The sequence below is a fragment of the Aquarana catesbeiana genome, linkage group LG08 (genome assembly GCF_042186555.1).
Source record: "Aquarana catesbeiana isolate 2022-GZ linkage group LG08, ASM4218655v1, whole genome shotgun sequence".
Classification (NCBI taxonomy): domain Eukaryota; kingdom Metazoa; phylum Chordata; class Amphibia; order Anura; family Ranidae; genus Aquarana; species Aquarana catesbeiana.
The window spans coordinates 307,345,417-307,371,375 of record NC_133331.1 but is presented as its reverse complement, the minus strand read 5'-3'; the positions used below and the strand labels follow the sequence as shown (position 1 = coordinate 307,371,375).

Here is a 25,959-nt window from a genome sequence, read left to right as displayed (position 1 = left end):
AAAGTGTAAGGGGCTTACAGGGATTCCTAGAGACATTGAAGTGTCCCTGGAGACAGAAGAGTGTAAAGGGGTTACAGGGATCCCTTGAGACATAGGAGTGCACATGGGTTACAGGGATCACTGGAGACACAAGAGTGTAAAAGGGTTACAGGGATTACTAAAGATACAGTAGTCACTGTAGACAGAGGAGTGCACAAGGGTTACAGGGATCGCTGGAGACATAGGAGTGTACAGGGGTTACAAGGATCACTGGAGACATAGCAGCGTACAGGGGTTACAGATGTCACTGGAGACACAGGAGTGTACAGGGGTTACAGGGATCACTGGTGACACAGGAGTGTACAGGGGTTACAGGGTTCACTGGTGACACAGGAGTGTACAGGGGTTACAGGGATCACTGGAGACACAGGAGCCTATAGGGGTTACAGGGATCACTGGAGAGACAGAAGTCACTGGAGAAACAGGAGATCTCAGAGGTTACAGGGATCACAAATGTCACTAGAGACGCAGGAGTACTCAGGGGTTACAGGGATCACTGGAGAGACAGATGTCACTGGAGACACAGGAGTGTACAGGGATCACTGGAGAGAATGAAGTCACTGGAGCCCCAGGAGATCTCGGGGGTTACAGGGATCACAAAAGTCACTAGAGACACAGGAGTACTCAGGGGTTACAGGGATCACTGGAAACACAGAAGCATGCAGGGGTTACAGGGATGACAAGAGACACAGGAGCCTACAGGGATCACTGTAGAGACAGAAGTCACCGGAGACACAGGCGTGTACAGGGATCACTGGAGAGAAAGAAATCACTGGAGACACAGGAGATCTCAGGGGTTACAGGGATCACAAAAGTTACTAGAGACACAGGAGATCTCAGGGGTTACAGGGATCACTGGAGAGACAGAAGTCACCAGAGACACACGAGATCTCAGGGGTTACAGGGATCACTGGAGACACAGGAGCCTACAGGGGTTACAGGGAACACTGGAGAGACAGAAGTCACTGGAGACACAGGAGATCTCAGGGGTTACAGGGATCACAAAAGTTACTAGAGACACAGGAGATCTCAGGGGTTACAGGGATCACTGGAGAGACAGAAGTCACTGGAGACACAGGAGATCTCAGGGGTTACAGGGATCACTGGAGAGACAGAAGTCACCAGAGACACATGAGATCTCAGGGGTTACAGGGATCACTGGAGACACAGGAGCCTACAGGGGTTACAGGGAACACTGGAGAGACAGAAGTCACCAGAGACACAGGAGTGTTCAGGGATCACTGGAGAGACAGAAGTCACTGGAGACACAGGAGATCTCAGGGGTTACAGGGATCACAAAAGTTACTAGAGACACAGGAGATCTCAGGGGTTACAGGGATCACTGGAGAGACAGAAGTCACCAGAGACACAGGGGTTACAGGGATCACTGGAGCGACAGAAGTCACTGGAGACACAGGAGATCTCAGGGGTTACAGGGATCTCTGGAAACACAGAAGCATGCAGGGGTTACAGGGATGACAGGAGCCTACAGGGGTTACAGGGATCACCGGAGAGACAGAAGACTCTAGAGACACAGGAGTTCTCATGCATTTCAGGGATCAATGGAGTGCACAGGGGTTACAAGGATCACTGGAGACACAGGAGTTGTCAGGGGTTACAGGGATCAATGGAGTGCACAGGGGTTACAGGGATCACTGGAGATACAGAAGTCACTAGAGGCACAGAAGTGATCAGGGGTTGCTGAAATCACTGGAGATACAGAAGTCAATAGAGACAAGAGTAGTTCTCAGGGGTTACGGGGATCATTGGAGATACAAAAGTCAATGGAGGCACAGAGTTCTCAGGGGTTACAGGAATCAATGGAGTGCACAGGGGTTACAGGGATCACTGGAGATACAGAAGTCACTGGAGACACGGGTGCAGAGGATTCACTGGAGTAACTGGAGACAGGCAATGAATTCAAATGGGAAGCAACACATTGCCCAGCCCTTTAAACTCAGATTGATGAGGAGCACTGTCTCTCGAATGGTTACAGCACCGACACCCTGGATAAAACCCAGAAGTGTTGGCAGTCACACAAGAGAGAAGACAAAAAAGAAGACCCGACTGCTTTCCTGAAGAGTTGAGCTTCACACTCCCGAGAAATATTGTATAATGGATAAGAATCTTTTCAGCAGCGAGGGTCTCATCAACCTTGACCAAATCACCAACTTAAAGGGGTTGAGGTTTTTCACCTTAATGCATTCTATGCATTAAGGTGAAAAAGCTTCTGTAGTGCCGCTCCTCCAAGAGGCCCCCTCCCCCCCTTTTTTTTATTTACCTGAACCTGATATTTCCAGCGATGAGAACGAGACTAGCAGCTCCAGCCATTGTCTCGGGTCCTCATTGGATAGATTGATAGCAGCAGGAGCCATTGGCTCCCCCTGCTGTCAATCACATGCAGTAACACCGAAGGCGGGAGCGGGGCCAAGTCCTGCTAGCGATGCATGCTAGCTCATTATGCCTTTGTCTTGCAAGTTTATTTTTTTAATTTTTTTTCAGAGGTTTACAATTTCTTTAATGGCTTCTGGACCGCCCCACGTACATTTACTGCAGCAGGGCGGCCCGGGTGTGCAAAGTCACATACCTGTACGTGATTTCGTACATGTGGTTTAGGGGGCACGTACGCGCGCTGCCCTCCCCCGCTGTGATTGGACACAGCAGGAGCCAATCAGCAGGTCCGGTGGCCACGGTGGCCGCCGTGACCCGCCGATCGCTCACAGGAGAGACGGATCAGCGGTGTGCCGATGTAAACAAAACACACGGCTGATCTGTTGGGGAGGAAAAGTGAGAGATCGTGTTTCAGCTAAGATGAATCACGATCTCTCTTTTCCTCCAGTGAATCCCATCCCCCCACAGTTAGAAACACCTCCCAGGGAACAAATTTAACCCCTTGATCGCCCTCTAGTGTTAACCCCTTCCCTGCCAGTGTCATTTATACAGTAATCAGTGACTATTTTTAGCACTGATCACTGTATTGGTGTCACTGGTCCCCAAAAAGTGTCAATTAGTGTCCGATCTGTCCGCCGCAATATCGTAGTCCTGCTAAAAATTGCAGATCACCGCCATTACCAGTAAAAAATAAAAGTCCCTAAATCTAGCCCCTATTTTGTAGACATAATAACTTTTGCGCAAACCAATCAATATACTCTTATTGGGATTTTTTTTACCAAAAATATGTAGCAGAATAAATCTTAGCCTAAATTGGTGAAGTAATTCTTTTTTTTACATTTTTTTTTTGGATATGTAGTATAGCAGAAAGTAAAAAATATTGTCTTTTTTTGTTTATAGCGCAAAAAATAAAAACCGCAGAGGTGATCAAATACCACCAAAAGAAAACTCTATTTGTGTGGGAAAAAATGGACATCAATTTTATTCGGGTACAGCGACGCGCGACCGCGCAATCGGCAGTTAAAGCGACGTAGTGCCGTATCGCAAAAAAATGGCCCGGTCATTAAGGGGGTAAAACTTTCCGGGGCTAAAGTGCTTAAGAAATGCACCAAGAAGCGGCTATATGAAGAAAAAAAGAAAAACAATGTATTCTGCAGTTTTTATATTTTCCACAAGGAGGCGACCTTACTTATTGTCAGTGAAACGCAACAGACAGGAAGTAACGTAAGGTGAAAAAAATAGGAAGTGATGTCACATGTAAACAGGAAGTTCCAGGTGAGACAGGAGGAAGTAGAGAGAAGACATTGCTGGAACTGGCAGCAGAGGAGGTAATAAGATATTATTTTATATTTACACCCAGTAATCCCCCCGTCATGTCCGTCCTCTTCCTCCATAGTCACTGTGATGTCTTTTATCTCCAACAGATGATGATACACACTTATATTAATAAATAGAGTAATTGTATTTCTGTCTATAGCTCTAACATATACCGTAGTGCTGTACAAACATCACTGAGCCAGTCACATCACTCTATTAATAAACAGACCTGACCGGAGAGGTGAGGAGGATTCTGGGAGGTCACATGACATCACTCTTATCTCTATTAATAAAACACTCACCTACCTTTCTAAATACAAAACTAAGTATATTAATTAGCCCATACCAGAAGGGGAACCGGTATTACAGCTCGGATATTAATAATTATACGATATTTGGCAGCACCTGGTTTTAGCTCCCCAATTCTGGGATTTCTGGGACATTATCCAGTAACAGACAAGGGATGTGTCTGGATGGTGACTGTATCATTGTGTGTGTCAGGTTCCTATAAGGTGTCAGGATGTCACTGTCTATTTCTCCATGGAGGAGTGGGAGTATTTAGAAGGACACAAGGATCTCTACAAGGACGTCATGATGGAGAATCAGCCGCCCCTCACATCACCGGGTAAGAGGAGACTTTATTGTAAAGGAGAGAGCAGTACGGAGGGTCCACCTAGATCCCCCATCATCTGATAAACACATAGAAACAATGTATTCAGTCAGTGTGTGTGTTTCCTACAGATGGATCCAGTAATGGGAACCCACCAGAGAGATGTCCCCGTCCTCTGTATTCCCGGGATTCCACCCAGGAAGATCACACCATCCCTCACCATCATCAGGTAGGTGGGACTGAGCAACTAGAACAGAATTCTAAGCTATGAGAGGACGTTCTTCAATGTAATCTCTTGTTCCATTTTACACATATATTCTAACATCTTTGGGGTTTAGGATGAGGAACTAAAAGACATCAAAGCTGATGTTAAAGAGGAAGAAGAAGAGATGTCGATGAGCGGAGATCAGCAGTATATGGGTGGGGGTGGTCCTCTGTATTCCCAGGATTCCACACAGGAAGATCACACCATCTCACAAAGAGTTAAGTAGAAAACGAATAATTAACGGATTTACTAACAATTTGATCAGTGTTGTTACTGCTAATGTCACAATTATTAAATATTCAGGGTGTAAACCAGAACGATTGTAATAATGCTGTTAAAGAAGAGGTAAAGGAGGAGGATGATGAGGTTAATGTTATGGGGGAGTTTTCAAAAGGACACAAGGACCTCTTCAAGGATGTTGTGATGGAGCCACTTGTTGAAACAAACCCACCAGAAAGATGTTCCCGTCCTCTGTATTCCCGGGATTCCACACAGGAAGATCACACCATCCCTCACCATCATCAGGTAGGTGGGACTGAGCATGTAAACCTAAACATGTATTCTAATCTAAAAGATGCTATTCTCCAATGTAATCTCGTTTCACTTTTCATAAATGTTTGCTATTCAATTTTAGGGTGAAGAATTGAAAGACCTAAAAGTTGAGGTTAAAGAGGAAGGGATATTGATAAAGGGAGATCAGCAGTCTATGGAGGAGGATGGTCCTCTGTATTCCCGGGATTCCACACAGGAAGATCACACCATCCCTCACCATCATCAGGTAGGTGGGACTGAGGAACTACAACTCAAAAAATATTGTAAACTAATCTCTTCTTATTTGTAGTAATTTCCAGTTGTTATATTTTATCACCTTTGGGGTTTTAGAGTGAAGAACTGAAAGACATCAAAGTTGAGATTAAAAAGGAAGAGGAAGAGAGGTTGATGAGTAGAGATCAGCAGTCTATGGAAGAGGGGGAGATGAATATGCAAATTAAACCTGAGAAAACTTCTCTACATATAGACACAAGTAAGTAATAAACATTAAATGCAGAGAGAATTCACATTTTCATGTTACTTCTTCATATAGTATAAAGTATGTATTCCTCAATATAACGTCATGTTCCCAACAAATGAGGAGGAGATACTGTACACCATATGAAAGGTCCATCTCCATTCCTCAATATAACGTCATGTTCCCAACAAATGAGGAGGAGATACTGTACACCATATGAAAGGTCCATCTCCATTCCTCAATATAACGTCATATTCCCAACAATTGAGGTGGAGATACTGTACACCATATGAAACGTCCATCTCTAGTCCTCAATATAATGTCATGTTCCCAAAAAATAAGTTGGAGATACTGTACATCATATGAAAGGTCCATCTCCATTCCTCAATATAATGTCATCTTCCCAACAAATGAGGTGGAGATACTGTACACCATATGAAAGGTCCATCTCCATTCCTCAATATAAGGTCATGTTCCCAACAAATGAGGAGAAGATACTGTACACCATATGAAAGGTCCATCTCCATTCCTCAATATAATGTCATGTTCCCAACAAATGAGGAGGAGATACTGTACACCATATGAAAGATCCATCTCCATTCCTCAATATAATGTCATGTTCCCATGTGTCATGTGGTGCATCACTTTGAGTCCAGTGCCATGATCCATTAGCTGATGGGATGCTATCCCAGAAAACACTATTGGTGGTACACCCATTAATGAGGGTAAAGCCCTCTTTAACATTGTCCATCAAATCTTGCCCCTGGAATAAAACAATATGCAGCGATAAGTCCAGGATACACTCTTTACCTGAGGCCAAATATGCTGTGCTTCAATCCCTTGAAGTCTAATAGAGCTCTTGCAGCGACACTATACATGTGCATTGCAGCCAAAGCCATAGGCATGAGCATGAAGAGGATTTTCCAGATAAGTCAAAAATGCTATTTTCCATTCTCACCGTAAGGACTCATTTACCCTTCCTTCGACTTTAACACACATTAAAGCACCTACCGCTTCAACATACTGTTTTTGATGCTTCTGTGATTTTTTTTGCAAATGCCCTGTGTGTATTGATTTTTTCTTTGCTTTAAAGGGGCCCAGTAATACCCCCACTGAGCAGATTCAAGCCCATTAGTACCCCTGTTCATTAGATTCCCAGCTTATTATTACACTTGTTCAGCAGATCCTCAGCTAATTAGTATACTTGTTTAGCAGATCCCCTACTCAGTAGTACAGCCAGCTGTGTTAAGTCCCCACTCAGCAGTACCCCCCAGCTCTGCTGATCCTCTGCTCAGTAGTAACCTGCAGCTTTACTGACCCCCCCCCACTCAGTATTAACCCCCCAGCTCTGCTGATCACCCACTCAGTAGTAACCTCCAGCTCTGCTGATCCCCCCACTCAGTAGTAACCCCCAGCTCTGCTGATCCCCCACTCAATAGTAACCTCCAGCTCTGCTGATCCCCCACTTAGTAGTAACCCCCAGCTCTGCTGATCCCCCACTCAGTAGTAACCTCCAGCTCTGCTGATCCCCCACTCAGTAGTACCCCCCAGCTCTGCTGATCCCCCACTCAGTAGTACCCCCCAGCTCTGCTGATCCCCCACTCAGTAGTACCCCCCAGCTCTGCTGATCCCCCACTCAGTAGTACCCCCCAGCTCTGCTGATCCCCCACTCAGTAGTACCCCCCAGCTCTGCTGATCCCCCGCTCAGTAGTAACCTCCAGCTCTGCTGATCTCCTGCTCAGTAGTAATCCCAGCTCTGCTGATCCTCTGCTCAGTAGTAACCTGCAGCTTTACTGACCCCCCCACTCAGTATTAACCCCCCAGCTCTGCTGATCCCCCACTCAGTAGTAACCCCCAGCTTTGCTGATCCCCCACTCAGTAGTAACCCCCAGCTCTGCTGATCTCCCACTCATTAGTAACCCCCAGCTCTGCTGATCCCCCACTCAGTAGTAACCTCCAGCTCTGTGATGGTATGGGTATATTATATCCTTTATCTGGCTTTTATTCATATTTTTCTGTTATGATATCTCCCATCTCCATGACAGAGCTCTGAGATAATGTTGAATTCTAAACCAACAAATAGCACTCAGAATACAAAAAATTAAGAAAACTTCAAACATTGTAATATTGTTTTCCCACATTTGGGGGCGATGTGTGGAATACCTCTGATGGACATTTGATTTCCTCTCTCTACAGATCATAGTGCAGAAGATCAGGACATCATGAAATGTTCTCCAGGAGGAAATCCCGTTACTCCAAATCTACATCCCAGACCTTCCCAATTGGGGAGATCAATGGATCCCTCTAATCCTGAGGAATCTTCTGATGGACTACAAACTGTTACTCCAGATAGAAATCTAAGATCTCCGAGTATGGAGAGATCAACAGATCCATCTAATCCCATGGAATCTTCGTTTAGCAATGAAGGAGAACATTCATTTTCATTGTGTGGGAAACCCTTCAACGAAAACGGAGAAGATCGACACGAGAAACCTCTCACGGGGGAGCGCCCCTATTCATGTTCAGAGTGCGGGAAATGTTTCCCTGAGGAAAAAGTACTTCTTATACACCAGAGAAGTCACACAGCAGTGCGTGCTTATTCATGTTTAGAGTGCGGGAAATGTTTCAGTCAGAAAGCAAACCTTCGTAAGCACCAGAGAATTCACACGGGTGAGCGTCCCTTTTCATGTTCAGAGTGCGGGAAAGCTTTCACCGAGAAGAACGTTCTTCTTGTACACCAGAGAAGTCACACAGGAGAACAACCTTATTCGTGTTCAGAGTGCGGGAAATGTTTCAATCAGAAAGCAAACCTTTGTAAGCACCTGAGAATTCACACAGGTGAGCGTCCCTATGGGTGTTCAGAGTGCGGAAAATGTTTCTCTGTCAAATCAGTACTTCTTTTACATCAGAAAACTCACACAGGCGAACGTCCTTATTCATGTTCAAAGTGCGGGAAATTCTTTGTTCTCAAAAATTTACTTGTCAGACACCAAAAGATTCACACAGGTGAACGTCCGTATTCATGTTCAGAGTGCGGGAAAGGTTTTATTCTAAGAAGTAGTCTTGTTAGACACCAGAAAACGCACACAGTTGAGCGTCCTTATTCATGTTCAGATTGCGGGAAATGTTTCATTGAGAAAGAAGGCCTTCTGAAACATCAGAGAATTCACACCGGTGAACGTCCCTTTTCCTGTTCAGAGTGCGGGAAGAGTTTTACCCAGAAAAAAGTGCTTCTTGCACATCAGAAAAGTCACACAGGCGATCGACTTTATTCGTGTTTAGAGTGCGGGAAAAGTTTTACTGAGAAAACAGCATTTCTTATACATCAGAGAATCCACACGAGTGAGCGTCCCTATTCATGTGCAGAGTGCGGGAAAACTTTCATTCAGAAAGGCAACCTTGTTAAACACCAGAGAATTCACACAGGTGAGCGTCCCTATCCATGTTCAGAGTGCGGGAAATGCTTCCTTCAGAAAAGTTCACTTGATACACACCAAAGGATTCACACGGGTGAACGGCCCTTTTCTTGTTCAGAGTGCGGGAAATGTTTCCTTCAGAAAGGAGACCTTGTTAGCCACCAAAGAAGTCATACCGGTGAGCGTCCTTATTCGTGTTCAGAATGCGGGAAAAGTTTTGGTTACAGGAAATCGCTTGTTACTCATCAGAAAATTCACACTGGCTCATAACTTTTTTTTCATGTTAAGACTCATGTATTGGGGGCGGGGCAAAAATATATTGAAGTTTTTTGGGTACACTTTGGTAAATTTAGGCCTTCTGGGATGGAATTTTCCTCTAAACATACAGAGATGACTCGGTCCCGCACTCACACAGACCGCACCATACAACTAAACTGTGCTAATACATGGCCAGATATGACAATACATGGACAACACTTCTTATTGGTTGATATCGGTTTCTGTACATTATTTTACTGAAGAAGCCGGCTTCTCATTGGTCCAACCAATAATTCATACCTTTAATTTGATTTAGATTCTCGTTCAGTTTTATTGTTTGTTAAAATAAATAAGAAATCCCTACACTTTACCATAATCCATTCTGAGTATTTTTTTTATTTTTTGGAAATCCCTATAATATCTTAGATGATCAGTGATCAAAATGTTTTCATCTTTTCTGTGAACTGACCGGAGAAAGTCAGTTTATCCAAAAGAGAAATATCAGAATTTGGTGGATGATTTAGAGGAAACTGTCTTTTCTATCTCTCTGGAACTCTATTGGAGATATCCCTGTGAATTCCCGGGTCTGTACACCTGCTGTGCCCATTATGAGAGGTTCCCACCATCCCTGTGCTGAGTTCCCGGGTCTGTACACCTGCTGTGCCCATTATGAGAGGTTCCCACCATCCCTGTGCTGAGTTCCCGGGTCTGTACACCTGATGTGCCCATTATGAGGGGTTCCCACCATCCCTGTGCTGAGTTCCTGGATCTGTACACCTGCTGTGCTCATTATGAGAGGTTCCCACCATCCCTGTGCTGAGTTCCCGGGTCTGTACACCTGATGTGCCCATTATGAGAGGTTCTCACCATCCCTGTGCTGAGTTCCCGGGTCTGTACACCTGCTGTGCCCATTATGAGAGGTTCCCACCATCCCTGTGCTGAGTTCCTGGATCTGTACACCTGATGTGCCCATTATGAGGAGTTCCCACCATCCCTGTGCTGAGTTCCCGGGTCTGTACACCTGCTGTGTCCATCATGAGGGGTTCCCACCATCCCGGTGCTGAGTTCCTGGATCTGTACACCTGATGTGCCCATTATGAGGAGTTCCCACCATCCCTGTGCTGAGTTCCCGGGTCTGTACACCTGCTGTGTCCATCATGAGGGGTTCCCACCATACCTGTGCTGAGTTCCCGGGTCTGTACACCTGATGTGTCCATTATGAGAGGTTCTCACCATCCCTGTGCTGAGTTCCTGGGTCTGTACACCTGATGTGTCCATCATGAGGGGTTCCCACCATCCCTGCGCTGAGTTCCTGGATCTGTACACCTGATGTGCCCATTATGAGGAGTTCCCACCATCCCAGTAGTAACTCCCAGCTCTATTGATCCCCCGCTCAGTAGTAACCCCCCTTAAGGAAATCCACTTAACTGTCTTTTCTATCTCTCAGGAACTCTTTTGGAGATATCCCTGTGAATTCTTGGGTCTGTACACCTGCTGTGCCCGTTATGAATGTTCCAACCATCCCAGAGCTGAGTTCCTGGGTCTGTACACCTGCTGTGCCCATTATGAGGGGTTCCCACCATCCCTGTGCTGAGTTCCCAGGTCTGTACACCTGCTGTGCCCAATATAAGGGGTTCCCACCATCCCTGTGCTGAGTTATCACAGTCATAGGCTCCATAATTTCCATCATTATCTTCATCAGTTATGGAGGTCATCACTATCAGTGGCTTAAAGAATATGTCAGATGTGTCATGTGATCCGTCAAAGTGCGTGTTTTTGTCAGTGCTGCAAAGCTGAGTATCTTAGCACGCCTGTAATCTTCCCAATAATTGCTCTAGCCAATATCAGAGGCACTTTTAGCATAGATGACACCCAGAACAGATGTACTGCAAAGGTGACATCATCACTGTGCTGTACATAACCTGCAGAGAGCAGAGCTAGGGGACAGACCCGGCAAGCCCCACCCACTAAAATTGGAGGGGTGGAGACAAGACCAATCGCCCTGCCTACTGAGAGAGTGCAAACAGCGACTGGTCTGTATTACAGGAAGTAAAGTTTCACACCAGATTACTGCACAGATCTGGAAGAAATACATAAAGCACACCCATATTCATGGAGCTCACCTGTAAACATTTTCTATAAACTCTGTGTTTTTAACTGTATTTCTGTTTTTATTTAAATCCATAATTATTAAATTTTTCTATGGTATTCTTTTTTTTTTTTATATGTATATGCAATTTTGTGTTTGGCCCCAATCCATTTGGACTACAGCTATCATGCTGATGATTAGGTGCCCTCGTGCAATGATATCTGGATTAAACATGGCAGCAAAATTGTAATACATTTTTAATGGGTATTTTAATCTCCATATATGGTCCCTGTCCCTCAGTCCTGAAGAAGGGGTGCTCTTTGAGAGCCCCTTAAGTGCATGAGCTGTGTTTTAAGGAATTTTATTAACCAATAAACATGATTGTTATACAACCCCCTTAGGTTTCATGTCTTTTAGTTATGATGCTCAACAACTCTTCCACATCTAAATGGACCCACCTTTGGAACCTAGCAAAAAATTGATATGCCATGGACCTCCGACAAGGTCAACAGCTATAGAATACCCATAAGACATAGGAGTGCACAGGGAGTTACAGGAATCACTGGAAAGACAGGAATGCATGGGGGTTACAAGGATCACTGGAGACACACAAGTCACTGGAGAAATGAGAGTGCACAGGGGTTATAGGGATCACTAAGGACACAGGAGTGCACAGGGGTTACAGGGATCACTGGAAAGACAGGAATGCGTGGGGATTGCAGGGATCACTGGCAACATAGGAGTCACTGAAGAACAAGAGTGTACAGGGATTACTTGGATCACTGAAGATACAGAAGTCACTGGTGACACAGGAGTGCACAGGGGTTACAGAGATCACTGGTGACACAGGAGTGCACAGGGGTTAAAGAGATCACTGGTGACACAGGAGGGCACAGGGGTTACAGAGATCACTGGTGACACAGGAGTGCACAGGGGTTAAAGAGATCACTAGTGACACAGGGGTTACAGAGATCACTGGTGACACAGGAATGCACAGGGGTTAGAGGGATCACTGGAGAAACGGAAGTCACTAGAGAAACAAGAGTGCACAGGGGTTACAGGGAACACAGGAGCAACAGGTGTCACTGGTGACAGAGGAGTGCACAAGGGTCACTGGTGATTATAGCTCCCAACTGTCCCTGATTTCGAGGGACTGTCCCTGATTTGGAGCAATGTCCCTCTGTCCCTCATTCCGCCTCATTTGTCCCTCATTTTGGTCTGATCTATATAGATGTATATAAAATGCACTTTTTATCTGTCAAAAAGTGTTTCCCAGTGCTAAACCTTTCTTCTGATTTCTAAATTGCTGCATTTGTAAATTCCAGAAGCCAATAAAAAGGAATAGTAGTGGTAAAAAAGCACTTGTGTGTTTAACCAATCTTGTTTTTTTGTACAATTCTCCTTTAAGGGTGCGTGACAGGGGGTGTGTCCTATGCCTGCACACTTTTGCTGATAGGTGTCCCTCATTCCCATCTCAAAAAGTTGGGAGGTATGCTGGAGATACAGGAGAGCAAGGGGTTATAGGGTTTACTGGAGATACAGGAGTGCACAGGGGTTACAGGGATCACTGAAGACACATTAGTGCACAGGGGTTATAGAAACCACTAGAAATACAGATGTCACTAGAGAAACAGGGGTTACAGATAGAGAGGTTAGAGGGATCACTGGTGATACAGGAGTGCACATGGGTTAGAGGGGTCACTGGAGTTACAGAAGTCACCAGAGAAGCAGGAGTGTACAGAGGTTACAGGAATCACTGGAGACACAGGAGTGTACAGGGGTTACAGGGATCACTGGAGACACAGGAGTGTACAGGGGTTACAGGGATCACTGGAAAGACAGGAATGCATGGGGGTTGCAGGGATCACTGGAGACATAGAAGTCACTGGAGAAACAAGAGTGCACAGAGATTACTTGGATCATTGAGGATACCGAAGTGACACAGGAGAGCACGGGGGTTACAGAGATCACTGGTTGCACAGGGGTTACAGAGATCACTGGTGACACAGGAGTGCACAAGGGTTAGAGGGATCACTGGAAATACAGAAGTCACTAGAGAAACAGGAGTGCAAAGGGGTTGCAGGGATCACTGGAGACACAGGAGTGCACGGGGTTTACAGGGATCACTGGAAAGACAGGAATGCATGGGGGTTGCAGGGATTACCAGAGAAACAAGAGTGCACAGGGATTACTTGGATCACTGAAGATACAGAAGTCACTGGAGACACAGGAGTGCACAGGGGTTATAGGAAAGACAGGAATGCACAGGACTGACAAGGATTACTGGAGTTACAGAAATGCACACAGAGGTTAGAGGGATCACTGGCTTTATTGCCTTCTCTGGGGAATAGTTTTCTGGTTGAACCTCTTCCATGAAGACCACTTCTGATGAGACTTCTCTGCAGCGTAGATGGGTGCACCAGAGTCTCCCCAGTTGTGAACTGACAGCAGTGCTGGCCATAGGTTATTATTACCTGTTGGGTATGTTTTATTCCAGAGTCGGGCTACATGCCAAAAATTATCTCTCTATGAGTATTATTATTATTATTATACAGGATTTATATAGCGCCAACAGTTTGCGCTGCGCTTTACAACATCGGGGAAGACAGTACAGTTACAATACAATTCAATACAGAAGGGATCAGAGGGCCCTGCTCATTAGAGCTTACAATCTAAACTATAGTAGTTACTAATGTTATTCAGATATTCCAATGTATTACTTAAATGTTTTATTTTACCTATATTAAATGCCTTAGGCTCGGTTCACACTGCAGCGATGAGGGAACCTTGCGAATCCAGTGCGGGTTCCTGCATCGCATACAACTTGCAGGCAGTTCACACTGCCCTATGTGAACTGCTGGGAGTGCAAACTGTTAATTCGGACAGGAATTGGATTGCATGGGTGTGAACACCCATGCGATCCGATTCTGGTGCGGACCAAAAAAAGGGTGCCGTGCGAGTTTGGTCTGAATGCGACACAAATTCCACCATACAAGCTGTATGGCTGAATTTGCATCGCACAGACATCGCATGTAATGTCTGACATCGCAGCGGTGAGAACTGTCCCTTAGACTTTCTGTCCAGCGATGTGAGTTCTATGATTTCTATCTCACAATTAACATATGTTTTTCATTCTTTAGTTTCCCCTAATTATGACTTATATCATTAAATTATTTCTATTCTATTTTTAAATTGTCTGTTTGTTTAACTTTGGTTTAATGTATACAATAAATTAACGAACGCACCAAGAAGTGGCTATAAGAGTATGAAAAAAACCCCCCCAAAGTATTCTGCAGTTTTTATATTCTCCACAAGGAGGCGATCTTACTTATTGTCAGTGGAACGCAACAGACAGGAAGTGATTGGAGAGGTAAACAGGAAGTAAAATAGGAAGTGATGTCACATGTAAACAGGAAGTTCCGGGTGAGAGGTGAGTCGGCAGGAAGTAGAGAAAAGACATTATTGGAACTGGTAGCAGAGGAGGTAATAAGATGTTATTTTATATTTACACCCAGTAACCCCCCGTCATGTCCGTCCTCTTCCTCCATAGTCACTGTGATGTCTTTTATCTCCAGCAGATGATGATACACACTTATTGTAAAACATTAATAAATAAAATGATTGTATTCCTGTATATAGCTCTGACCTATACCGTAGTGCCGTACAGAGAACACTGAGCCAATCACATCAGTTTTATCTCTATTAATAAAACACAGACCTGACCGGAGAGGTGAGGAGGATTCTGGGAGGTCACATGACATCACTCTTATCTCTAATAATAATCATACACCTACTTTACTAAATACTAAACTATGTGTATTAGGTCTTTTGTATTAGCCCATACCAGAAGGGGAACCGGTGTTACAGATCAGATATTAATAATTATACGATATTTGGCAGCTCCTGGTTTTAGCTCCCCAATTCTGGGAATTCTGGGACATTATCCAGTAACAGACAAGGGATGTGTCTGGATGGTGACTGTATCATTGTATGTGTCAGGTTCCTATAAGGTGTCAGGATGTCACTGTCTATTTCTCCATGGAGGAGTGGGAGTATTTAGAAGGACACAAGGATCTCTACAAGGACGTCATGATGGACAATCAGCCGCCCCTCACATCACCGGGTAAGAGGAGACTTTATTGTAAAGGAGAGAGCAGTACGGAGGGTCCACCTAGATCCCCCATCATCTGATAAACACATAGAAACAATGTATTCAGTCAGTGTGTGTGTTTCCTACAGATGGATCCAGTAATGGGAACCCACCAGAGAGATGTCCCCGTCCTCTGTATTCCTGGGATTCCACACAGGAAGATCACACCATCCCTCACCATCATCAGGTAGGTGGGACTAAGAAAGTAGGAAAAAAGGTATTCTAACTAAAAAATACCATTCCTCAATGTAAGCTACTTTCACCTTTTCATAAATGTTTGCTATTCACTTTGGGGTTTAGGGTAAAGAATCGAAAGACATAAAAGTTGAAGTTAAAGTAGAAGAGGACGAGACATTGATAAATGGAGATCAGCAGTCTATGGAGCAGGATGGTCCTCTGTATTCCCGGGATTCCACACAGGAAGGTCACACCATCCCCCACCATCATCAGGTAGGTGGGACTGAGCAACTAGAACTCAAAATGATTCTAAACTATGATAGGATATTCTTCTATGTAATCTCTTGTTATTTGCAGTAATGTTTCCAGATGTTATATTTTATCTTCTTTGGGGTTTAGGGTGAAGAATTGAAAGACATTAAAGTTGAGACTAAACAAGAAGAAGAAGAAGAGATGTTGGTGAGTGGAGATCAGCAGTCTATGGAGAAGGGAAAGATGATTATGAAAAGTAATTCCCTACAGGATTCCCTACATATGGACACAAGTAAGTAATAAACAGTAAATGCAGAGAGAATTCATATTTCTCCTTTCGTCTTCCAGGATAGCCTCTGAGACATAGGACTCCTCCCTCCGGGACAGGAAACACGTTCACTCAAATTTGTTTAAAGGCGGTCCTCCGGGCCTTCCCCTTCAGTTTTTTGTGTTTCCTGCCAGACTAGAAGGAAGCATGGTAGGAACCTGGAGAGCTCCATGCTCAGGGCTGTCCTGTGTGAGCACCTGAAGTTACCGTCTCCTCTGCCTCGGGCTCCCCTCTGCTGGTCCTGCTGCTGCTGCCGCCATAAGACTTGGAGAGAGTCAGGAGCCCTGACAATATGGCGGAACCCCGCCCCCATGGTCCGACAGACGGGCGGCATCTGGCGCGGCTTCAGGGTGTATGCCTGGTGGATCAGAGCGGCGCCGTCCACCCGGTAGTTCTGGGTATGCAAAGCGGAAGTACGTGTGTCGGAGGCAGGGCTTCTTCCCTCCAACGAGCGGAAGTGAGGTGACTGATTACTTCCGGCGGAGCTGAATCATCAGGGGGCGCCGGGGACGAGTTTCCGGTCTCCTGAGTGCGGCGAGTGGACGTGTAAGGCATCTGGAGCCAGTGATAGACCCAGTAGAGGCTGTGTCAAGTACTAAGGAGCCATGGAGGGCACTGCAGCATCTCAGGCGGTTGACTCGGGTTCTTCTGGCACCGGCACCTCCCAGGTAAGCGTGGTGAGGGCTGGCCATGTCTTACTCTGGGGGGGGGGTCCTTTGGACCAAATGTCCTTCCCTGGGTGGGGAACCGCAGGTGAAGGGCTGGGAACTTCCTCAGTTTAATCACAATCACAGTGGTTGTGAAGGTCTGGGGCAGGCACTCATGGGCGTTCTTTGTTTTTTTCTTTTTTGTCTTTTAGGGTAAAGCCCAGGACAAGGCCCAGATGCAGCCCCCAAGGAGAAGATGTTCCCTTTGCGGGTGAAAGCAAGGTTCCAATTGGGAAAAGCCACTTTGCCCTGAATGTGTCAGCAGTTTGGTTAAGGACGATTCTATGACGGCATGTCATAAGATCCTTATGTTCATTAAAGATGAGATTGCATCCACGTTCCAATCTTTTAAAGGGATGATGTATAGGATGTAGGGTCCCTCTACGTCCCTATCCAGAGCAGCAAGTATGCCTGTCCTATCAGAACCTAGTCAGGAGGATAGTCAAGATAGGGAATAGAAACCCAAGTCGCTTGCCTCCTCTCAAACGGTCTAAGGGTCTGATTCAGAGTGAGAGGAAGAGTCCTCCAGAGGGTCAGGGTATTGATTGACGCTGGAAGATGTGGGGGACTTACTGAAGGCAATCTTTGACACCTTGGAGATCAGAGAGGTGTCGGTACAGCTTTCTAAGCGCGACATCATGTATCAGGGGGTCAGTGCAAAGAAATCGAGGGTATTCTCCATGCACAAATCTCTAGTGGAATCGATCCTGCTGGAGTGGGAGCACCCTGAAAGAAGACCATTCTTTTCAGGCAGTCTTAAATGCAGATTTCTCTTTGAAAAGGACGCGGCCCATCCTTGCAACAAAATCCCAAAGTTGGATGCACCGCTGGCTAAGGTTTAAAAAAAGACTGATTTGGCCTTTAAAGACCTGGGATCCCTTAAGGACCCCATGAATAAAAGGGGTGATGTGTTGCTGAGAAGAGCTTGGGATGCTTCTGCTATTGGTCTTAAGCCAGCCCTTGCAGCTACTTGCGTTGCCAGAAATTTAGAATGCTTTTTAACGCGGTTGCAATCCCACATTTCTGCAGGCATGTCCAGACAACAACTGCTCAAACTTTTCCCTTACTGTTTAAAGCAGTTGGCTTCCTAGCAGATGCCGCTACGGAATCAGTGAAGTTGGCAGCCAGGTCAGCTGCACTGGTAAATGCAGCAAGAAGGGCCGTATGGTTAAAAGCTTGGTCAGGGGATGCGGCGTCAAAGCTCAAACTTTGTGGATTGCCTTTCTCAGGTGATCACCTCTTTGGACCTGGGCTTCAGGAGGCACTGGAGCATACCAAGGATAAGAAAAAAGCATTCCCAGAAAAGAAGAAAACGTTTTTTTTCGAGGTTACAGGCAGCAGACCCAACAGGAGAGAGAGGGTTGTCCTAAAAAACATCGGACAAGTCAGAAGGGACGTGGAAGAGGAGGAATATTATTCAATCCTCCTCAGACCGCCTCAAAGCCCCCGTGACTCCTGTGTTCCAGTGGGATGAAGATTGGGGGACTTTTTCCCACAATGGACCAACCTACCTTAAAGCCCGTTTATATTGGAAATAATAAAAAATATCTACAAGTTGGAGTTCAAGGCCATTCCCCCTCCCACTTTTCTGGTTACTCTGTTACCCCGAGACCAGGAGAAAGCGGGGGGCTCTGAGTTTGCTGTTAGGGGAGCTGTTGGATTAACAAGTCATCAGCCAAGTGCCACATGCAGAACGCTGCCAGGGGGTGTATTCCCACGTATTCGTAGTCAGAAAACCATCAGGCAAGTTCAGGTTAATCCTCAATCTCCGTCCTCTGAACAAGTTCATCAGATACAAGCATTTCATAATGGAGTCTATCTTCAAGGTAACAAATTTCCTGTTTCCCGATTGTTATATGGCAACGATCGATCTCAGGGACGCATATTTGCATGTGACGATACATCCGGATTTCCAGAAATTCCTCAGGCTAGCAGTTAGAGTGAATTCAGAAGTTCTTCACTTCCAATTCAGGGCACTGCCATTAGGACTAGCATCCTCTCCAAGGATTTTCACGAAAGTCCTGGCAGAAGCCTTAGCTCCGCTGTGTGTCAGGGCCATTACAGTGATCCCCTATTTGGACGATCTTCTGTTTGTCGCCCAATCTTATCAGCAGCTGGAAGAGAACTTACAGGAGGCACAAGATTTCCTGCGCTCCCTTGGTTGGCTGATCAATCGGGACAAGTCCCAGCTGATCCCAGGCTAGGAAGTACGGTACCTGGGGTACAAGATATCTTCAACAGAGAAGAAGGTCTTTCCCCTGTTTAGAGAAGATAGAGAAAGTGGGTCTAGCGGTGGCGCAGCTTCATATCAGAGATGTCATGAGAGTGATAGGTTTAATGACATCCTGTTTCCCAGTAGTCCCCTGGGCAAGGTTTCACCAGCGCCCATTACAGGCTCTCCTTCTACACTGCTAGGATGGCAGCCAGCAGAGTTTGGATCAGTCTATGCCCATATCGACCAGAGTCAAAAGGGCACTGTTGTGGTGGCGAACCATTCACAAGCTAGACAGGGGTCTTTTGTGGTTCAGACAAACAGCTCTGGTCATGACAACAGACGCCAGTTATTTCTGCTAGGGAGGCCACCTGTAAAAGGATCTGGCTCAAGGAACTTGGTCTCAGGTCAAAGCCAGGTGGACCTCAAATCAGAGGGAGCTACTGGCAGTGCAGAGGGCTTTAGAGTCCTTCCAGCAAAGAATAAGGGGACAGCACCTTCAAGTAAGGTCAGACAATGTGGCCGTAATTGCATACATAAACAACCAGGGGGCGGGCCAGGTGAAATTTTCGGTTGGGCCGCATTAAACCTGGCTTTGTTGACAGTAGTCCACTTAAAGGGGACTCAGCACTCTCTGGCGGACTTTCTCAGCCATCAGCGAGTAAAACAAGAGGAATGGTCGCTCAACCAGGAAGTGTATGAGCAGATTGTGAGGACCTGGGGCCAGCCAGAGGTGGATCTTTTTGCTTCAGAAAGCAACAAGAAGGTCGCCCAGTTCTTATCCCTGCATCCTCTGGATCGAGCCAAGGAGATGGATGCCTTCACCAATACATGGCACTTCAGCCATTGCTATGCCTTTCCCCCAGTAAGACTAGTCGCAGAAGTTTTTGAGCGAGAAGACGGATCTCATTCTGGTCGCTCCATTTTGGCCGAGGAGGGCCTGGTTCGCCACCCTAAAGAGGCTGGCCTTATATCCCCCGATTCCTCTCCCAGTGAGGGAAGATCTGATCACACAGGGACCTATTCGGCACCCTCAGGTAGAGACCCTCGGACTTGCAGCGTGGTATCTGAGGAACAGCTGTTGAGGGCTCAAGGGTTCTCAGAGAGAGTCATCAAGACCCTTTTAGAATGTCATAAGCCAGTAACCAGGGCCATTTATACCAAAATCTGGAGAAGGTTCAATTCCTGGTTAGCAGAACAAGGGCAGGAAGAACCAGGAATTCCAGCAGTATTGGACTTTTTCCAGACAGGAGTGAAATTAGGCCTTTCTATTAGGACCCTTAAGGTACAGGCCGCCGCATTGAGTGTGTTTCTTCAGGTCTCCCTGCAGCAAGATCAATTTGTAAAGAATTTCTTTGAGGCCCTGTCCAGGCCAGTGAAGGCCAGAGCCTGTCCCTCCTGGGATCTATCCTTAGTCCTCAGTGTGGTTACAGGGTGTCCCTTTGAACCTCTGGAAAAATCTGAGGTTAAGTGGGTGGTTCTAAAGGCAGCTTTTTTTATTGCAATCACCTCAGCCAGAAGAGTGAGTGATTTGCATGCGCTCTCGATCAGAGAGCCTTTTTTGTTGATTTTGGAGGATAGGGTTGTGCTCAAAACAGATCCTAGTTTCCTCCCCAAAGTATCTTCTATATTTCATAGAACACAGGAAATTATCTTGCCAACATTTTATTCCTCCTCAGAGCTTGATGAGGAAGGAAAGTTTAGTTTAGTAGATGTCAGGCGAAGCCTTTTAGTTTATCTAGAAGTCAGCAGAGACTTCAGGAAGATGGAGTCTTTATTTGTGAACTTTGCAGGAGCACGCAAGGAATGTAAAGCGTCAAAATCCACTATTGCCAGATGGATAAAAATGACAGTTACGGAGGCATACAGGTTGGCAGGGAAGCAAGCGCCCCTAGTTAAGGTACATTCAACCAGGGCGGTGTCAGCTTCGTGGGCAGAGAAAGCTGGTGCCACTCCGGAGGAGATCTGCAGAGCAGCGACATGGTCCAGCTACTCCACCTTTGCAAAGCATTACCGCTTGGACCTGGTTTCTAATAAAGAACAGGCGTTTGGACAAAAGGTCCTCCAGGCAGTGGTCCCGCCCTAGCAGAGTAAGTTTCTTGCTTATCATCTCAGAGGCTGTCCTGGAAGACGATAGGAAAAAAACAGAGTTAGACTTTCCTGTAACTCTTTTTTCTAGGAGTCTTCCAGGACTGCCTGGTTTCCCACCCAGTGTTCTTTGCAGCTGGTGCAAAGGGTATATATTGATGTTATGTCTTTCAGAGAATTCAGGCGGTTCTTGCGGAAACTGAAGGGGAAGGCCTGGAGGACTGCCTTTAAACAAATTTGGGTGAACGTGTTTCCTGTCCCGGAGGGAGGAGCCCTATGTTTCAGAAGCTGTCCTGGAAGACTCCTAGAAAAAGAGTTACTGGTATGTCTAACTCCATTTTTTAATTTTACTTCTTCATATAGTATATAATTTCATGTTCCCAACAAATGAGGAGGAGATACTGTACACCATATGAAAGGTCCATCTCCATTCCTCAATATAACGTCATGTTCCCAACAAATGAGGAGGAGATACTGTACACCATATGAAAGATCCATCTCCATTCCTCAACATAAGGTCATGTTCCCAACAAATTAGGAGGAGATACTGTACACCATATGAAAGGTCCATCTCCATTCTTCAATATAACATCATGTTCCCAACAAATGAGGAGGAGATACTGTACACCATATGAAAGATCCATCTCCATTCCTCATTATAACGTCATGTTCCCAACAAATGAGGAGATACTGTACACCATATATGAAAGGTCCATCTCCATTCTTCAATATAAAGTCATGTTCCCAACAAATGAGGAGGAGATACTGTACACCATATGAAAGGTCCATCTCCATTCCTCAATATAACGTCATGTTCCCAACAAATGAGGAGGAGATACTGTACACCATATGAAAGATCCATCTCCATTCCTCATTATAACGTCATGTTCCCAACAAATGAGGAGATACTGTACACCATATATGAAAGGTCCATCTCCATTCTTCAATATAAAGTCATGTTCCCAACAAATGTGGAGGAGATACTGTACACCATATGAAAGGTCCATCTCCATTCCTCAATATAACGTCATGTTCCCAACAAATGAGGAGGAGATACTGTACACCATATGAAAGGTCCATCTCCATTCCTGTAACATTACATTGTCATGTTTCCAGTAAATGAGTTGCAGGAAGGTCTATTTCTTGATCCTACAGTACAGGAACCAGGACTTAGTTTTAACCATGGGTTATATGCAGCCACCTTCAGGTAACAGGATGCTGGAAAAAAACTTCTACTCCCAGCAAGCCTCAGTTTTTGCAAATGTCTTCAGGTGATGGTTGTCTTCTACTGAGTGAAACCTACATCTCTCTTTGGGTAAATATGTTCTTAAAGTCTCTTCTATGAAGCTCTAGCTGCTCCATAGCCACTTCGGTTCCCTCCTGAAGCTTCCTGGATTGATTGACTCCTCGGCTGAGGCTTGGTGGACTTTGCCCAGACCCCACCTAGATGAAGATGATATAGCCAGCTTGTAGCATTAAAAACAAATGGCAAACACCCCAACTTATAATTGGCCTTTGCAGCAAGAAGCACATGGAAGGGCGATGCATGTCCAAAAACTAAGAAAAATTCCCAGCTCACTTACCAGCCAGCCTGCAACAAACTGAATTGACCCAAACAATTCATGTTAACCACTTAAGGACCGAGCCTCTTTCTGAGATTTGGTGTTTACAAGTTAAAAACTTTTTTTTTTTTGCTAGAAAATTACTTAGAACCCCAAAAAATTAAATATATATTTTTTCTAACACCCTACAGAATAAAATGGCGGTCGTTGCAATACTTTTTGTCACACCGCATTTGCGCAGCGGTCTTATGCCGCGTACACACGAGCGAAATTTCTGTCTGAAAAATCTTGGATGGTTTTTCTGACGGAATTCCGCTCAAGCTTGGCTTGCATACACACGGTCACACAAAAGTTCGCTGAACTTTCGACCTTCAAGAACGCGGTGACGTACAGCACTACGACGAGCCGAGAAAATTAAGTTCAATGCTTCCGAGCATGCATCAAATTGTTTCTTGCCTAAGAATTTTGCGTGTCGGAATTGGTACAGACGATCGGAATTTCAGATCGGAACTTTTTCCGACCGAAAAATTGAGAACATGCTCTCAATCTTTTGCTTGCTGGTATTCCGCCAGCAAAAGTCCGATGGAGCGTACACACGGTCGCATTTTCGGACCAAAAGCTCTCATTGGACTTTTGCTGGCGGAATTTCCGCTCGTGTGTACGGGGCATTACAAGCACACTTTTTTTGGAAAAAAATTCACTTTTTTTAATTAAAAAAATAAGACAACAGTAAATTTAGCTCATTTTTTTTTCATATTGTGAAAGATAATGTTGCGCCGAGTAAATTGATACCCAACATGTCACGCTTCAAAGTTGCGCCCACTCGTGGAATGGTGACAAACTTTTACCCTTAAAAATCTCCATAGGCCACGTTTAAAAAATTCTACAGGTTGCATGTTTTGAGTTACAGAGGAGGTCTAGGGCTAGAATTATTGCTCTCGCTCTACTCACGTAATTTTTTTTTTTTTATTATTATTTATTTTATTTTTAATTTAACAGCACGCGGGTTCCTCTCGCTGGTCCTTTTGTGAAAACTGATGCTTGTTGGGAGTTGGAGGGTTGTGTAGGGCAGTGGTTCTCAACCTCAGTCCTCAAGTACCCCCAACAGGCCATGTTTGCAGGTTTTCCTTTATCTTGCACAGGTGCTTTGAATCAGAGTCAATGGCTTGGTATTTTGGCAGCTATTTTGTCTTTAGAGTAATTCCCAAAACATGGCCTGTTGGGGGTACTTGAGGACGGAGGGTGAGGACCTCTGATGGACGGGACGTCTCTGCAGCTCAAACCAACAAATAGGACTTTGAATTCAAAACCTCAAGAAAATGTGAAACATTGTAATATTGTTTTCCCACATTTGGGGGCGATGTGTGGAATACCTCTGATGGACATTTGATTTCCTCTCTCTACAGATCATAGTGCAGAAGATCAGGACATCATGAAATGTTCTCCAGGAGGAAATCCCGTTACTCCAAATCTACATCCCAGACCTTCCCAATTGGGGAGATCAATGGATCCCTCTAATCCTGAGGAATCTTCTGATGGACTACAAACTGTTACTCCAGATAGAAATCTAAGATCTCAGAGTATGGAGAGATCAACAGATCCATCTAATCCCATGGAATCTTCGTTTAGCAATGAAGGAGAGCATTCATTTTCATCGTGTGGGAAATCCTTCAATGAAAACAGAAAACTTCTTCTACATGAGAAACGCCATTCCTATTCATGCTCCGAGTGCGGGAAAGGTTTCAATCATAAAGGAGACCTTCTGAAACACCAGAGAAGTCACACAGGTGAGCGTCCCTATTCATGTTCAGAGTGCGGGAAAAGCTTCAGTCGGAAGGGGCACTTTCTAACACACCAGAAAGGTCACACAGGAGAGCGTCCTTATTCATGTTCAGAGTGTGGGAAATGTTTCATTGAGAAAGGAAAACTTCTTATACACCAGAGAAGTCACACGGGTGAGCGTCCCTATGCATGTTCAGAGTGCGGGAAGTGTTTCATTCAGAAAGGAGACCTTCTTAAACACCAGAGATGTCACACGGGTGAGCGTCCCTACCCATGTATCGAGTGCGGTAAATGTTTCACTGAGAAAAAAATACTTCTTGTGCACCAGATCAGTCACACGGGAGAGCGTCCTTATTCGTGTTCAGAGTGCGGGAAATGTTTCAATCAGAAAGCAAACCTTCGTAAACACAAGATAATTCACACGGGTGAGCGTCCCTATTCATGTTCAGAGTGCGGGAAATGTTTTATCCTAAGAAGTAAACTTGTTAGACACCAGAAAACTCACACAGGTGAACGTCCTTATTCCTGTTCAGAGTGCGGGAAATCTTTCATTGAGAAACAAGGCCTTCTGAAACATCAGAGAATACACACCGGTGAACGTCCCTTTTCCTGTTCGGAGTGCGGGAAATGTTTCAATCAGAAAGCAAACCTTCGTAAGCACAAGAGAATTCACACGGGTGAGCGTCACTATTCATGTTTAGGGTGCGGGAAATGTTTTTTCCTAAGAAGTAGCCTTGTTAGACACCAGAAAACTCACATAGGTCAACATCCTTATCAGAGTGCGGGAAATGTTTAATTGAGAAACAAGGCCTTTCTGAAACATCAGAATGTACACACCAGTGAACGTTCCTTTTCCTGTTCGGAGTGTGGGAAATGTTTTACTCAGAAGAAAGTACTTCTTACACACCAGAGAAGTCACACAGGCGATCGTCTTTATTCGTGTGCAGAGGGTGCGGGAAATGTTTTACTGAGAAAACAAAATTTCTTATACACCAGCAAAAACACACGGGTGAGCGTCCCTATTCGTGTTCAGAGTGCGGGAGATGCTTGCTTCAGAAAGGAGACCTTGTTAACCACCAAAGAAGTCACACGGGTGAGCGTCCTTATTCGTGTTCAGAGTGCGGGAAAAGTTTTGGTTACAAGAATTCACTTGTTGCTCACCAGAAAATTCACACGGGCTAATAACTGTTTTCATGTTCAGACTGGTGTGTTGGGGGCGGGGCAAAAATAGGACTTTTATAACGGCTTATCTGTAAATTCCTTTTCTTGGGGTACATCACAGGACACAGAGCACCATAGTCATAACT

General features: G+C 45.2%; 2 protein-coding genes across 2 annotated transcripts in view; both read left to right on the top strand.

Moving 5' to 3' along the window:
- Nucleotides 1-9,675, top strand: part of LOC141106911 (uncharacterized) — a 37,204-nt gene extending 27,529 nt beyond the window's left edge. Inside the window, 8 exon segments of the mRNA XM_073597841.1 lie at nucleotides 3,702-3,758; nucleotides 4,249-4,372; nucleotides 4,489-4,586; nucleotides 4,696-4,839; nucleotides 4,926-5,147; nucleotides 5,257-5,400; nucleotides 5,505-5,646; nucleotides 7,828-9,675. Coding sequence (XP_073453942.1) covers nucleotides 3,702-3,758; nucleotides 4,249-4,372; nucleotides 4,489-4,586; nucleotides 4,696-4,839; nucleotides 4,926-5,147; nucleotides 5,257-5,400; nucleotides 5,505-5,646; nucleotides 7,828-9,566 — 2,670 coding nt within the window. The 3' untranslated portion in view covers nucleotides 9,567-9,675.
- A 5,115-nt stretch (nucleotides 9,676-14,790) lies between these two features.
- On the top strand, nucleotides 14,791-25,959 carry LOC141106910 (uncharacterized). The gene is made up of 6 exons (XM_073597840.1): nucleotides 14,791-14,877; nucleotides 15,394-15,517; nucleotides 15,634-15,731; nucleotides 15,845-15,994; nucleotides 16,121-16,265; nucleotides 24,277-25,959. Exons 1-6 carry the CDS (start codon nucleotides 14,791-14,793, stop codon nucleotides 25,446-25,448), a joined length of 1,776 nt encoding a protein of 591 aa, XP_073453941.1. The 3' UTR covers nucleotides 25,449-25,959.